This window comes from Stegostoma tigrinum, chromosome 39, assembly GCF_030684315.1.
Source record: "Stegostoma tigrinum isolate sSteTig4 chromosome 39, sSteTig4.hap1, whole genome shotgun sequence".
Lineage (NCBI taxonomy): Eukaryota > Metazoa > Chordata > Chondrichthyes > Orectolobiformes > Stegostomatidae > Stegostoma > Stegostoma tigrinum.
The window spans coordinates 686,605-701,676 of NC_081392.1; the positions used below are offsets into that span (position 1 = coordinate 686,605).

The following is a 15,072-nucleotide window of genomic DNA, read 5'->3' on the forward strand; positions in this document are numbered from 1 at the left end:
CACATTGCATGACACTTTCTTTAGCTTTGCATCCATTGTTCCTCTAATCGCTGTCGTATTAGTACAGTTACGCAACTAAATCATGCTGACTTGCTTTTACCTGATTTTGTATACTGATTTCTTGCTCAATATTGAATATGATTGCCTATGTAACCAATACTGCAATTATTCTTCTGGAATGTTAACAAACTATTATTTTCTCCATTTGCGATTTTAATATTAACCCATTATTACATTGAGAACTTCTAAGACTGGAAAGGAATTAGGTTCGACAACATGTGTTTAATGCATACAGGTCTGGAATCTATTTCATAGAAAGAAACATGGTGGCATTGGGCGAGGTGCAAAAATGATTTTCAAAGACAGAAACTGAATGGCTGTACCTATTGGGAATCAAAGTTCAGATTGGCACACCTATTTCCTGGAAGAGACAAACTGGTGGTGACGGCACGTTTGTCAAATGGTTTGTTAGTGTCGGCGTAGGGAAAATGTTGAGAGTCCAAAATATGTAAATAAACGTTGGTATAAAATAGTGAGTCTATATAATAGACGATGCAACTGAGAACATGTACAAGCATGCTCCAGATACTATAAACCTTTTTTTAATACTTAAGGCTTATTCCCAACATGTTTTAGTTGAGTAATGTAGCTGATTACAGCCTACATACACGACCGAAGGGTGAGGTGGTGGTCGGGTTGGGGGTGGTGTGGTGGTGGAAGCAACTGTAAAATTCATTGAAAAGTATTGTGACTTTTGTTTTATTATTCTTGCGTGAGAGTAGGCCATCGTTGGCAAGGCTGCATTTGTTGTCTCCCTCGGCCAATTCAGAGGATATTGCTCTGAGTCTACAGTCACTTAGGGGCCAGACAAGGCAAGGATGGCAAATTTTCTTCCTTATAGGATATTAATGAGCCAAATGATCTTTATGTGTATATTGACGTTCGACAGTTTCAAATTCCATTTGTTTAGCAACTGGAATAATCATGTCAGTTGTGATGGTACTGAATGCCTGGGCAGATTAAATAAGTTGAGTAGCCTATTCCTGCTTCTAATGTGTATGTTCGTATTTTTGTATATTATTAAGTTAAATGAGCTTTATGAAAGTAAGCTGTTGTTGAAGAATGCAGCAGCGACAAAGGACTTGCAGTGGTTTTTGACAAAGGGTCCACGATGGCTCCACAGATTTTTGAAAGATCTCAATATGCCTTATCATGTTTACCTCAGAAATTATTGTTTTATTCTTTTTAAATTAAGTAATGGAATATTCCATGAAGGCATGCTCAAAAAGTGGTGTGAGTTTTTATCAATGTCAGAACAGAGTGAATGAATCCTGTGAATGAATTAAAAATAAAGAATAGAGTGAATCTTTGAGTGAATTAGGACATGGGAGCCAAAACATTGGCACTGACTCTGAAATCCTAACCAAAATCAATTAGCATTAACCTCACAACTATTCAAGTGAGATTTATTTACTTACTGGCTGACATGTAATGAAATAATTCATATGATATTTGTCTTTCTCAGAAAGATAAGTACAACCAGATATCTCAACAAAGAATGTGCACTTATTTTACATCTTTCGCATCCAGAAGGGTTTTACAGCAATGATTTACTTTGATTGTTCTGCTTCATTTCAGGGGGCAGGCACCAATTGCGCACAAATGTTCCCACAAGCAAAACATTGATCGTTGGTCAGGAAATCTGATTTTAATAATGTTAGTTGAGGGAAACGTATCGGCCCCAAAACAGCTGGCAGAATTTGTCCTGCTCATCATCTAACTGATGAGACACATTTTCTTCCGTTGAAGATGTCAGAGAGACTTTCAATTTAAGATCTTTTCCTAAATTAAATCACTTTGAAGATGCACGTAGTACTGAGCTTTTGGTAGTGTAGTAATACAATCCTCTGACAGTGCTCCACCTCCTTGGCACTAGCTAGCCAAGAGAAGTTAGTGGTGATAGATTGGGGACAGTCCACATCACAGTAGAGAAGATGTTGGAAGTAATAGAAGCATGAAGGTGAATAAATCTCCTGCTCCTGACCGATATATCCAAGAATCCTGCAGGAATCTAGGGAATATTTTGCAGGGGCCCTGGCTGATATATTTCCGTCATTGTTAGCCATGGGTGAGGTTCTGGAAGACTGGAGGGTAATGATTGTTGTGCCTTTATTCAAGGAAGGCTGCAAGGCAAAATCTGGGAATTATAGACCAGTAAGCCTAACATCTGTGATCGGTAAGTTACTTGAGAAGATTCTGAAGGACAAAATATACATGCAGTTGGAAAGACAAGGTTTGATTAGGAGTAGTCAGCATGGCTTTGTGCGTGGAAGATCATGCCTCACAAATTTGTTGAAATTTTTTGATGAATTGGTCAGGAAGATTGATGAGCGCAGGGTGGTAAATATAATCCAAATGGATTTCTGTAAGGCCTTTGATAAGGTTTCACACAGCAGGCTGTTCTAGAAGATTAGATCGCATGGAATCCAGAGAGAGCTGACAAATTGGTACATAAAAGACTTGATAGTAGGAAGCAGAGAGTAATAGTGGAAGGATGCTTGTCAGACTGGAGGCCTGCGTCAAGTGTGCCTCGGGGTTTGGTGCTGGGCGCATTGTTGTTTGTTATCTATATCAATGATTTAGACGAGAATTTAGGAGACATGACTAGTAAGTTTGTGGATGACACTAAAATATCGTGGACAGTGAGGAAGGTTATCAGAAATTGCAACAGGATCTTGATCAGCTGGGGCAGTGGGCAGAGAAATGTCAAATTGAGTTTAATATAGATAAGTATGAGGTGGCGCATTTTGGAAAGTCAAATCGAGGTAGGAATTTCATGATGAATGGTAGACCCTTAAGGAAAACGGTGGAACATAGGGACCTTGGAGTTCAGGTGCACAGTATCTTTAAGTGGAGTCACAGAGAGACAGGGCAGTGAAGAAGGCTTTTGGTACACTGGCCTTCATCAGTCAGGGCATCGACCATAAAGGTGCGAACAAACCGAAGTGTTTCGGGTTTGGTGACCCTTCCCCAGAACCCATTTAGCACTGTCCACAATATTTTAGTGTCATCCACAAACTTACTAATCATGCCTTCTACATTCTCATCTAAATCATTGATATAGATAACAAACAACAATGGGCCCAGCACCAAACCCTGAGGCACACCACTAGACCTTCAACTCTGACAAGCATCCTTCCACTATTACGCTCTGCTTCCTACGATCAAGCCAAACCAGTTCTGAGGCTTTTCAGCAACTTTGTTCCTGATTTACACCATCCACAGTTCTTTTGGTTTTTATAGAAGTTGGGAGGTTATGTTACAGTTGTATAGAATGTTGGTGAGGCCCCACTTCGTTTATTGTGCTCAGTTTTGGTCATCTTGCTATAGCAAAGTTGTTATTAAACTGGAAAGAGTGCGGATGAAAATTTACAAGGATGTTACCAGTATTCAAGGGATTGGGTTACAGGCAGAGATTGGACAAGCTAGGACTTTTTTAAGAGCACAAGAGACTGATGGGGGATATTATAGAACTGTAAAAGATCACGAGGGGCGTGGATAGGGTGAATACATTCAGTCATTTTCCCAGGGTTGGGGAAACGAGGACTAAACAGCATCTGTTTAAGAGGAGGAGCAATACATGGGAACAGGAGGGGCTTTTTTTTACACAGAGGGTGGTACGCATATGGGATGAGCTGCCAGTGGAAGTAGTTGAGGTATGTACATTGACAACATTCAAAGGTATTTAGGCGAATACATAGACAGGAAAGAAACAGAGGACATGGGCCAGGTGCAGCAAAATGGAATTAGACTGGATGGATATTTTGGTTGAATTGGACCAGTTGGGCCAAAGGACCTGTGTCCATGCTGTAGGACCCTATGACTCCAACTATACAATAAACACAAATCTCCTCCAGTGTCGAAATAAGGCTACCTTGTCTCCTGAGCAACGTTTGCCTATCACGTGTGTAACAAAAACAATTTTGCATCAATTTATGCCATGTGAGTTAGCAAGGTAACATTTAAGGCAGAGATGTCACAATGCAGGTTATAATTCATTATGCCTAGCAACAAGAGCAGAGATTGTCACTCAAATCAGTTCAAAAACTCAGTCAAATACTCATCCGTCATGGAAAGGTCAGAGAAGATAGCAAATGGCTTTATGTGTTGCCCTTTTTTCTACGAATTTCTGGTTAATAGAAGATCTAGAACCCTTTAGTACTCAGTGAAGCTGGGAGTGCGTCGCAGGAAGGCAAGAATTTGCTTGGTACAGCTGTAAAAAATAATCGGGGCTGAATGAAAATCAGGGACTAAAAGAAGTTGAATCCACTTTGCTAAACGGCTGCTATCAGCTGGTTCCAAGCAGCTGGGGTTAGGTTTCTCTTAGAGCAGCTGGAGAATTGGAATTGTGCCACTGATTGGAGCGGCTGGCGTTCAATACTTGAATATCAATGAGATACAGCCTGGTTGAGGAGCAGTAATTGCGCCTGTGTTAAGAAGCCGAGTATTGCTAGGTCATTACGCTGAGGCCCAATCTAAGAAGCAAAACGAATGCGCTGGAAAAGATCATCGGGTTAAATGTGGGACCAAATCTGAGGGAAGTTCGGACTCCTGTGCATTTCGCTGAGGTCCGTAACCCTGAAATTCGGGAAGGAGTTTTTAGCTGGGGAGCAATCTAGCTCTGTAAAGGAAAAATAATAAATTTCCTTGTGACAGAGGCAAACGTTTCACGAGATTTGGTGACCGGCAGTGTCACCAACATCTGGCTGGGTTGCCAAGAAATCGATAGCATCTGTTTTGACTCTTGGAGACAGTAAGGACTGCAGATGATAGAAGCCAGAGACAACAAATGTAGAACTGGAAAATCACAGGTCAGCCAGCATCCGAGGAGCAGGAAAGTCAACGTTTCGGGCTTTCCAGCTCTGCACTTATTGAATCTGTTTTGATGTTTGTTCGCAAATGGAATCTTTTCATAGAAGCCTGAAATAGCAAATTTTGTCAATTTTAAACAAAAAAAAATTACTGCTCCCGAATCAGGTGGTAACAGAAATTTGCTACTCTCATCTCGGATCGCACGCAGCAAGTTTTACTTCAGAGAAACTTAACGAAGTAGCTACAATGGAGGCGGAGTTCTTTGTTTCTACTTGCCCAGTCAAACCTGGTTTTAGCCAATTAACGAGTTAGATGTAACAGCGAAAGCTGAGCGATGTGTCAGCAATGTGTCAATAATGCCCGTGAGACATCATTTCTCTTTCTAGGCCTCAGGTCTGTACTTGTCTCCCGAAAATTCTTGGCCTCTGCTCTCCCTTGGCAGCACAGTAATATTTCCCTTCATTCTCTGCATTTGCCCCAGTTATGTTCAAATTTATGTTTTGCATATCATTTCTTATCGCTTGGTACCGATCGGATACGCCTTTCTCTTTCTCTATGTTTCTATTATAGATGGATGAGCGGAAAAGCATTTGCAGTCCTCCACCTTTCTTCTGTTGCTACCAATACATGTACTGTAACGACTGACACTGTCGGCAGTTCAAGCTCACGTTTTTTCCCCGTTCAACAGATAGTTGAGTTGGCGATTGTAAGATCCGGTGTTCCTGAGATATCGTATCTGCGTAACAGAATAAAAATAGGAACTGATGTTTTTATTTAAAGGTACCGACAATGCTTTTGAAAGCAGGCAATTAACGCGTCAGTTATTAATGTGTCTAAGTTATAGCAAACGCATGCAGTGAATAAGGAGGAAGTTCATCGCCGATATCCAACAATTGCCCTTCCACAATCACCACTCTACTGTTAAATGTTTTAAAAACCTTTCCCCAATCATTTCACCGCAGTGCAATTCCTAACATTTTCCAATTTCTCTGAACATGACCTCAGTAAATTCAGCGGGAGGGCCAAGTAACTTACATGGCAACAGTAAAATAATAATTCATTAATTTGGACCGAAGTGCATTCTATCCCAAGTTCTGTCTCCTGATTTTCTAGTTGACCTATAGAATATCATCGGGCGATTATGTATTCAGAATATGCTAAGCTGGAAGTAGCTTAAGCAGACCTGTGAATCTGGTCAGTTCCTCTGCTGTGTACTTAAACACTGACCGAAGCTTCCTAAACCCCACCCTCACCACCGAGATGACTGCATTTAAATCACATGATTACAACCAAAGCACCAATCCAGAGTGTCATTCAGTGCAGAACAAGGGAAGTTCTGCGGGACTTGAAATGACAAGTCCTGAGGAAACGCTACATTGTCGGAGGGGGCAGCCGGGAGGTTCTGTGCACCTTTGAAGGACTCATACATACAGAGTATGCTGCGGTGTCGGAGGAACAATGCTGCACGAGAAGATCAATACAAAGGGGACAGACAGTAGGAACTGCAGATGCTGGAGAATCTGAGATAACAAAATGTAGAGCTGGATGAACACAGCAGGTCAAGCAGCATCAGAGGAACAGGAAGGCTGACGTTTCGGGCCAAGACCCAAGCTACAGAACAGAAGCAGTTATGGGTCCTCATGCAAAAAGCTAGCACTCAAGGTCAGCAGGTAATAAGGGAGGCAAATGGAATGCTGGCCTTTACATCAATGGGAACGTGGTATAAAATTATAGAGATTTTGTAAAACTATACAAGGCACTAATCAGACCACAACTGGAACACTGTGAACCGTTTTTGACATTTATCTAAGGAAAGATATACCGGAACTGGAGGAGGTCCACTCGGTTGATACCAGACATGAAGGGATTGCGAGTAGAGATTTATGGATTAGGCCTAAACTTGTCGGAATTTAGAAGAATGAGAGGCAATCTTAATGAAACACACAAAACTATCCAGAATTGAATTGATAGAATAGAAGAGGAAAGATTATTTGACCCTGTGGGAAAGTTCAGGACCAGAGGGAATAATCTCAGAATATGGGGATGCATATTGAAGGCAGAGATGAGGAGAATTGTTTTGCCTCAGAGAAAAGTGAATCTGTTGAATCTCAACAGTCATTGGATTGTTGAGGCTGGGCAATTAAATATATTCAATACTGTGATAGGCAGAATTTTAATTAGCAAAGGAATCAAGGACTGTGGAGAAAATGCAGGAAAGAGGAGTTGACAATTATCAGATCAGCCATGGCCTCACTGAATGGCAGAGCAGTGTCAATGGGCTGAATGGCCTACTTATGCTCCTACACTTTAGGGTCTTTATGGTCTATGATTGGTGACAACAGACCATCCATCTGCTATGACAGAGTCCATCTACACTCTATCTTATGCAATTTATTTTAAATGAGTCCTTGGGTGTGCCTCTTTTCCTGTTTCAGGAAAGGTAGAACAAAATTGGAGACTGGAAACCTTTTGCATTTCTATTCTGGCAATGGTGTTCCGATTAATAAATTTGAATATGCCTCGGCTTAACAATATACTGTACAAGGGAAAGTGTGAATACAGATAATATCAAAGTTGCAGTTGAATGACTCCTTTCAGAATGTGCTACTTTGTATTAGAGCATGTTTAATAGCCTTGTGATTGTTGGTGCACTCTCCCTTTGATGCATGAGCTGTGGAAAAATCGATGAGCTTTGTTTTCTTTTGATGTTTGAATGCATACAGTCATTAAAAACAAATACAATTTGAACATCCCATCGTGAGTTGCTTGAGATGGTAGCAGTAAGTGGCTTTCTTCAATACATCTATCACCACTATACTTTTTCACCTTTGAGCTATACCTCTTTCGTCAACACATTCTCATAATTATATATTCTCATGTACTTAAGTTTAAAATTCTAGCTTCAGTCTCAAATTTCGCAACCTCAAACTGAATGTGATATTCTAACATACTACAATCATTCAGTCTTGATTTTTGTTGATGTAAGATCATGAATAAATCCTATCTTATTTCCATATCTGACGAAGTTTTGACCCAGGTTGGTTCCAGAACATATTGCTCTAACAATCTGTCCCAAATACCTGCTATGAATTCTTCCTACTTTGGGCAGTTCGATTTGCCCAAGCTATGAAGATTAAAGCCTCCCACTGCTGTTGCAGTACTTTCTCTGTAAGTCCCATTTATCTATTGGTTTTGATTGCATCATCCATTATAGCTCAAATCAAAGGATCGAAGTAACACTGTCGCTAGTAATGTTTTCCTTGTTTCTTATCTCAAACCAAACATTTTTTACACTTTAATATTCTGAATAAACAAGATTTCCTACCGCAGTACTCTCATTATTCTTTATTGGATAATCATCTGACCATCCTGCCTACTTTTTAAAAATACTTCCAATGGTCAAAACTCAGGCATTTGCACTGCCTGATTATTTCTCTTTGTTTTTTTTACCTTGCATCCATCTCTATTTATTGGATATCATATCGCTGTACCCATCGTGATAAGAATTGTGAACATAATTTAAGAAAATTCACTTCTAATTATCACCCCTGTTTACTATTTTCATCTACTTAAACCTGATTGAATGTACATTTCAATGCAATCCACATTTCTTTCACGTCCTAGTTATCAATAACTGTGTTGCTATCCTGTTCTTATTCGTTCATATGATGTGGGCATTGTTACCTAAGCCAGTGTTTATTTCCCATCCCTTGATGCCTCGAAGATGGAAAACTGTCTTTTTGAATGATTAAAGTCCGTTTGCTGTAGGTAAACCCAAAATGTCATTGAAGAAATGGGGTGGCATGTAAAAGATTTTGACCCGGGACACTGAACGAGTGGTGATTTATTTTCAAATCACGATGGTGAGTAATTTAGAGGACAACTTGTAAGTGATGGTGTTCCCATATCTCTCCTGTCCTTCTTCCAGTTAGTAACAGTCATAGATTTGGAAATTGCTGTTTACGGCACTTTGATGAATCTTTATATTGCACACACTGCTGCTGCTGAATGTCAATAGTGAAGAGATTTTTTTGTGTGTGTTTCTGGTGCCAATCAAGTGAATCACTTTTATACCAAACTTTCTTTATTCTTTACTCATTAATACGATGAGGGCTTTTTTGCAGGTTCATTCATCCAGACAAATGGGGAGTATTCCATTATAGTCCTGACTCGTGCTTTGTAGTTGGTGGACCAGATTTGCAGAGTCAGGAGGTGAATTACTTGCGGTAGGATTCCTAGACTCCCAAATCATCTTGTACTCACACTACTCGTGTTTCTAGTCCAGTACAGTTTCTGGCCTTTGGTAAACCCCAGGTTATTGATAGTGGGGGCTTCAGTGATAGTAAAGTTGTTGAATATCAAGAGGTGATGATTATATTCTCTCTTTTTGGCGATAAACACTGCCCACACTCGTGAGATGCCATTGTTACTTGCCACTTGTCAAACCTAAGCAAGGCCTTTCTCCATGTGGTTTTGAATCTGAGGAGTCGGGAATGGTGCTGAGCTTTGTGCAATCATCAACGACTATCCTCACTTCTGACTTTATGATGGAAGCAGCAGAAGAAAGCTGGGTGTAGGGCACTACTCCGTGGAACTCCTGCAGAGATGTCAAGGAGCTGAGATTTCTGACCTCCAACAACCACAATCTTATTCCTGTGTGCAAGGTATGACTACAAACAGTGGAAAGTTTTCAACCTGATTCCCAATGTCTAGACCTTTGCGAGGTCTCTATGTCGCCACTGTTGGACAAGTGCAGCCTTGATGTCTTGGGCAGTTACTCTCACTTCCCCTGTGGAAATCTGAGCTTTTGTTAATGCACTATTTTGCTGCTCCTTCTTCTTAATCTTCACTGATGTGAGCACCTTTCTCTACCACATCCCTCCACCCTGTTATTTGGCTTACAATTCTCTTTGAAGATCTCGTTATTCCATTCACTGGGACACCGATTGTGTCTGTTTAAGATCAAGGTTGCTCAAACTACAACTCTCTCTTTTACCTTGGCATTCAACACAATTACAGAATTTGCCACAATCAGCATTCAGTGGGTGACATTGACAGGAAACATAACTAGGTCAAAACAAAATACTGTCGCTGGCAAAACAGATCTGAAGTTAGAAATCCTATGCAAATAACTGGCATCTGGATTCCACAAAGGCTGCTGACCATTTAAAAGCACTGGATAGGCATGCAATAGGATGTTCTCAACCTTCCTTGAGAGTTTAGTTCCTGTAACAGTTAAAAATCTGACACCATTAAAGACCAAGAAACCAGCTTTGTTGGCATCCCAAACACCATCTTCAACATTTATTCCTCCTAACAATGATGCACATTGGCTGCAGATTTCGATAAGGTGCACTTTAGGGAATTATTAAGTCTCCTTGTGCAGCATCTTCCAAGCTGGCAATCTCAACAAACTCCAATTGAACATGGACAACATTTTAATGGAAATGCAAACCTGAAAGGTCCTGTCCAAGCTACTCACCATTCTTACTTGGAACTATAATGCCATTCTTTCACTGTGACTAGTTCAAAGCATTGGAAACTCAGCATGGTGCCCCTTTGCTACATGGACTATAGAATTTCAAGAAAATGGTTAACCTTTAACTACTCAAAGACAATTAGTTATGGGCAATAAATGTTAGCCTAACTAGTGATGCCCTTGAGCAGGACATAAATGAAAGGTTTTGTCAGGAACCGGGACTAACAAATGTGGAAGAGAGAGTTATATTATTTTATTTTGTGACAATTGACAATGGTTTCATGGTCATGATTATTGAGGCAAGATTTCCATTCCATAATTCTTAATTCAATCAAAGTCTCACCAGCTGCTATGGCAGAATTTGAAGAATAATGCATCAGCATTTTCCAAAGTGTGCAATTCTTTTCCCAAATTATTGTTTCTAAAATTTATCATATAACTGATGTTAATGAGCTTGTAGTTCACGGATTTATCTTTGCACTTTTTGCATAAAGGCTGTAACATTTACAGTCATCCCACCCTCAACCATTTCTCTAACTTTGGTTCCAAAATAATGGCCAGTGTCTCCGGAATATGCAGACTCTCTGCTGGTTCCGGAGCCACGAGTCAACACAAGCACATATCAAAACATCTGAAGAAGCATCACTGGGCTGAAAAGGCTAACTCTGTTTTCCTTTCACATATGCTCCTGAACTGTTGACTTGCTCAAGCAATTTCTGTGTTTGTTTGTTCCAGATTTGCAGTATCTGCCGTATTCTGTTTTATGTTACCATACCAAACTCTCCTTTTGTCTAATTCTAAATCCTCAAAATATTTGAAATATCTCAGTTTTCTACTATGACGTGGGCAGTATCTTCTTCTTAAGTAAAGACTGATGCAAACTATTCACTCAATACGTCTGTCATATTCTCCCTCACGATGCACAAATCACATTTTTCCTCTTACCACCCTTTCACCACAAAGTTTACATATGTATAGAAAATGCTTAGATTTCCTTAGTAACTTATCAAATCTACTATTCTTTATTCCCTTCTCTTATGTATTTTGTTTTACAATTCCATTCTGAACCTTTTAATGCCATGTTCAGTCAAGCACCTCGCTCCCGTCAGTGTCCCAGGTGATGCTCTGATTCACACTATAGAATGATAAGTTCAAAAGCTTACCTTGTTGATAGGATAGAGAAACCTTGCAGCGGCAAAATAAAGCCCCTCATCAGCTGGCATTAAACATCCAACAAACAAGTTCAATTTAACCTCCTTCTATTTTTGATATTTAATTTTTATAATCAGAAATTATCCAATTACATCCCATTACCAGGCATTGAGATCCAGGTCCTAAACTCCACCTGCCTAAAACAAAAAAAAGTCCCCTTGCGCCATCGTTATAGTATTACTAATATGCTTAGATTAGTGCCAACTGATTCTCAACCCTCCCACTAATAGGAAGAATCATTATCTGCCTTCTCTATTCCAACTCTATTTGATTTTGTAGAGGTCAATCAATGATCATCTCAATCTTCTCTTCTCCAAGACTAGCACAGAAATGGGAGTAAGCCATTTAACCCCTCGAGCCAGCTCCACCATTCAATAAGATAATGTCTGATCTGCGGCCCAACTCTGTATGCATGCCTTTGGCCCATATCTATTGATACCCTGGCTTAAGAAAGTCTATCTCCACCGTTTAAGGAAGAGAGGTCTAAGCCTCCACTACTCTTTGCATATGGAAGTATTTTCTAACATCTCTCCTGAATGACTTGGGCTTACCTCTTAAACTATGTCCTCTAGTTATAGAATCTTCAACAAGTTTATACTTATCTATCCTGTCTTTCCTTGTCAATATCCTGAAAACCTCAATTAGGTCTCCCCGTTAACCTTCTAAATTCTACAGAATAAAGGCTTAAATTGTTCAATCTTCCTTCATAACTTAACCACTGAAGGCAAGGTATCATCCTTAAAAGCCTGTGCTGAACTCCCTCCATGCCCAAAACATCCTTCCTAAGGCATGGCATGCAGATCAGCTCCAGCTTCTGCAATCTATCCACACACCTGATGTCTTCTGTCCCCAGAAATATTCTCCATAGCTGTATTGTTTCAGACACAATTTTCAGTGATTAATGCCATCGACCCCCATACTCTCCCCACCCCAAACACATGCATATACCTCTAAGGTGTAGTGCTGTGGCCAGAACTGGGCATGGTATCTAGGTAAGGCTGGAACATTGCTTTTTAAGTGTTTGTTATAAAGTCCTGGCTTTTGTACTTTTGACATGTGTTTGTAACAAAGATGATTCCTTATATTTTATTAACTATTTCTCAATCTGTCTTGCCAATTGTATGTCATGTGCTCTGTTTTAAATAATGGAAGAGGCATAGTCTAACTGCATATATACTTGTTACATAACAAAACATGTAACATTGTGTGAAGTTTTGGGCCTCATATCTCAGGAAGGATGTACTGGCCCTGGAGCGGGTTCAGAGGAGTTTCACGAGAATGATCCCAGGAATGAAATTTTAACATACGAGGAACATTTCAGGACTCTGGAACTACACTCATTGAAGTTTAGAAGGATGAGGGATCTAATCGAAACTTACAGAATACTGAATGGCCTGGAGAAAGTGGATGTTGGGAAGATGCTTCCATTGGTTGGAGAGACGAGAACCAAAGGGTACAGCCTTAGAGTAAAGGGAAGATCTTTTGGAATGGAGATAAGGAGAAACTTCTTCAGCCAGAGAGTGGTCAAACTATGGAATTCACTGCCACAGAAGGCTGTGGAGACCAGGTCATTGAATACATTTAAGACTGAGATATATAGATTCTTGATTATCAAGGAGATCAAGGGTTATGAGGAGAAAACAGGAGAATAGGGTTGAGGAACTTATCAGTCATGATTGACTGGCAGAGCTGACTTGATGGGCTGTATGGCCTAATTTCTGCTCCTGTGTCTTATGGTCTTTTAACATATCACGTAACATCAGTCAGCGTTTCCCTCTCTATGCACAAATACCACAACTCCTCTGCTCCCATACGCCTTATAGAACTGCATTCTTTATTTAGATTGTCTGTCCCCATTCTTCAGAAAAATTGTATTTCATAAATCTTCGTATTTCCTCATACCTAATAAAGTTGTTTGTAACGCTTGACCAGGTGCCGGTTTTTTTTGGGAGGTGGGAGTGGGAAATGTTGTGCTACACAGGACGGTGCATTCACTCCTCACTGCATGCCATTCTACGATTATGGCTTCCACCTGGCCCGCTTTCTATCAGTCTTCCAAACCGTTCATTGTTGTGTAGATGGACGATCTCGGTGTAGACGTTTACATGCAAACACGTGAAGGAAAGTCGGAAATTGACATCGAAAAGAGACAAACGGAAACGATAGCTCTTGAAATGGTTATTGTCGTGCTGCATAACAGGTTTGAAATACTATGATCACTTGCAGCGCAGAAATAGATCGCCGTATCACTCTGGTCTAAAGTGAGAATTTTTAGAATGGACGTTTTCGGATTGCGTCTCACCACATCGAATCGCGTCTCGAATCCTGCCTCGAAGGTCGGTTTATTCCCAGATACGTCGATCACCACAAGATGCAGGCCCTGTCCAGTATACTGCCGGTACCAGAGCATTGTAATGGAATCAGTGTCTTCCTGTTGACAGGTTAGCGCTGCGGTATCCCCTCGGCCCACAGTTAACACTCTGGGAATCTGCGACACTGAAACACATGCACAGCAGTCTGAAGTGGAAAACAAGATACAGGATTCCGTTAATGTAGCGACAGTAGTGAAACGGGTGAAGAACGAGGGCTTCTAATAAAAATGATCTTAACAAATCATACGGTACACAAAGGAAGTCATTTCGCCAAGAGTTTGTTCCAGCTTTTTGCATGAGCTATCCAATAAGTTCCAATAAAATGTCCTCCTATAGATACCATGTTAACTAATGGAAGAGACATTATCTAATAAACATATACACGTTGAATAAAGAAATATTGGTGTAACATAATCCAACACTTTGCTTCGAAAAAGAGTGATAAAAGTCAAGAAAACAAGGGGAAAATGTTACATCGATCATTGATCGTATAGAACTGAACTTTGTTTCAATACGAGAACAATGGTTTAAAGTTAGCTTACGAAACATCAGCAATGGAAAGACGAAGAGCAGGAGATTCATCTGCATCTTTCTAGGGAATCTAATTCATGGTCCAACAGGAGAAGAGACACAAAAAAACAAATGGGGTCTATTGTTAAGGCATCTGTGAAAGCTGCAACGCCCCAACTGGAAATGGCGTCACGGATGTGACGAGACTTCCTGACGAAAAGCTGTGTACGGATGTGAATTAATGTGATGTCGAGTTAGCTCAATGCTCCAACTTCTATTACCTTAGGATGAGCGGCTTTCTGAGAGGGAAGAATATTTACTATTTCAGATCGGCCTTCGATTTGAGGCATTAACTGAATTTCTCTCTCCCTTGAATTGGGAACACCTATTAAGCACTTTCAGTACTTTTGGAGTTAATTTCAGATCCTTACTGCTTTTGGCTTTTATCTTTGCGGATAATTTCCTTTCTTCTAACTGCCATCTGTGGGGAATTAGTGAAAGCGCATATCTGCGAATCAATGCGTTCAGTAAAGTCCGGTAAGTTTCCGAATGTATTTGCCCGATACAGGACAATGAGAAAATTACCAAATAAAAATACTGCCCAAGTGAAAAATCCCACTGATAGCC

General features: G+C 40.3%; 1 gene segment (V, D, J or C); it reads right to left on the reverse strand.

Annotated features, from left to right (window-relative positions):
* Window positions 1–13,136: 13,136 nt before the first annotated feature.
* LOC125447851 (T cell receptor beta variable 29-1-like) lies at window positions 13,137–14,583 on the reverse strand. The segment is given in 2 exon segments: window positions 13,137–14,080; window positions 14,478–14,583. Coding segments are annotated over 2 exon segments (462 nt in total).
* Between the last annotated feature and the right edge of the window lie 489 nt (window positions 14,584–15,072).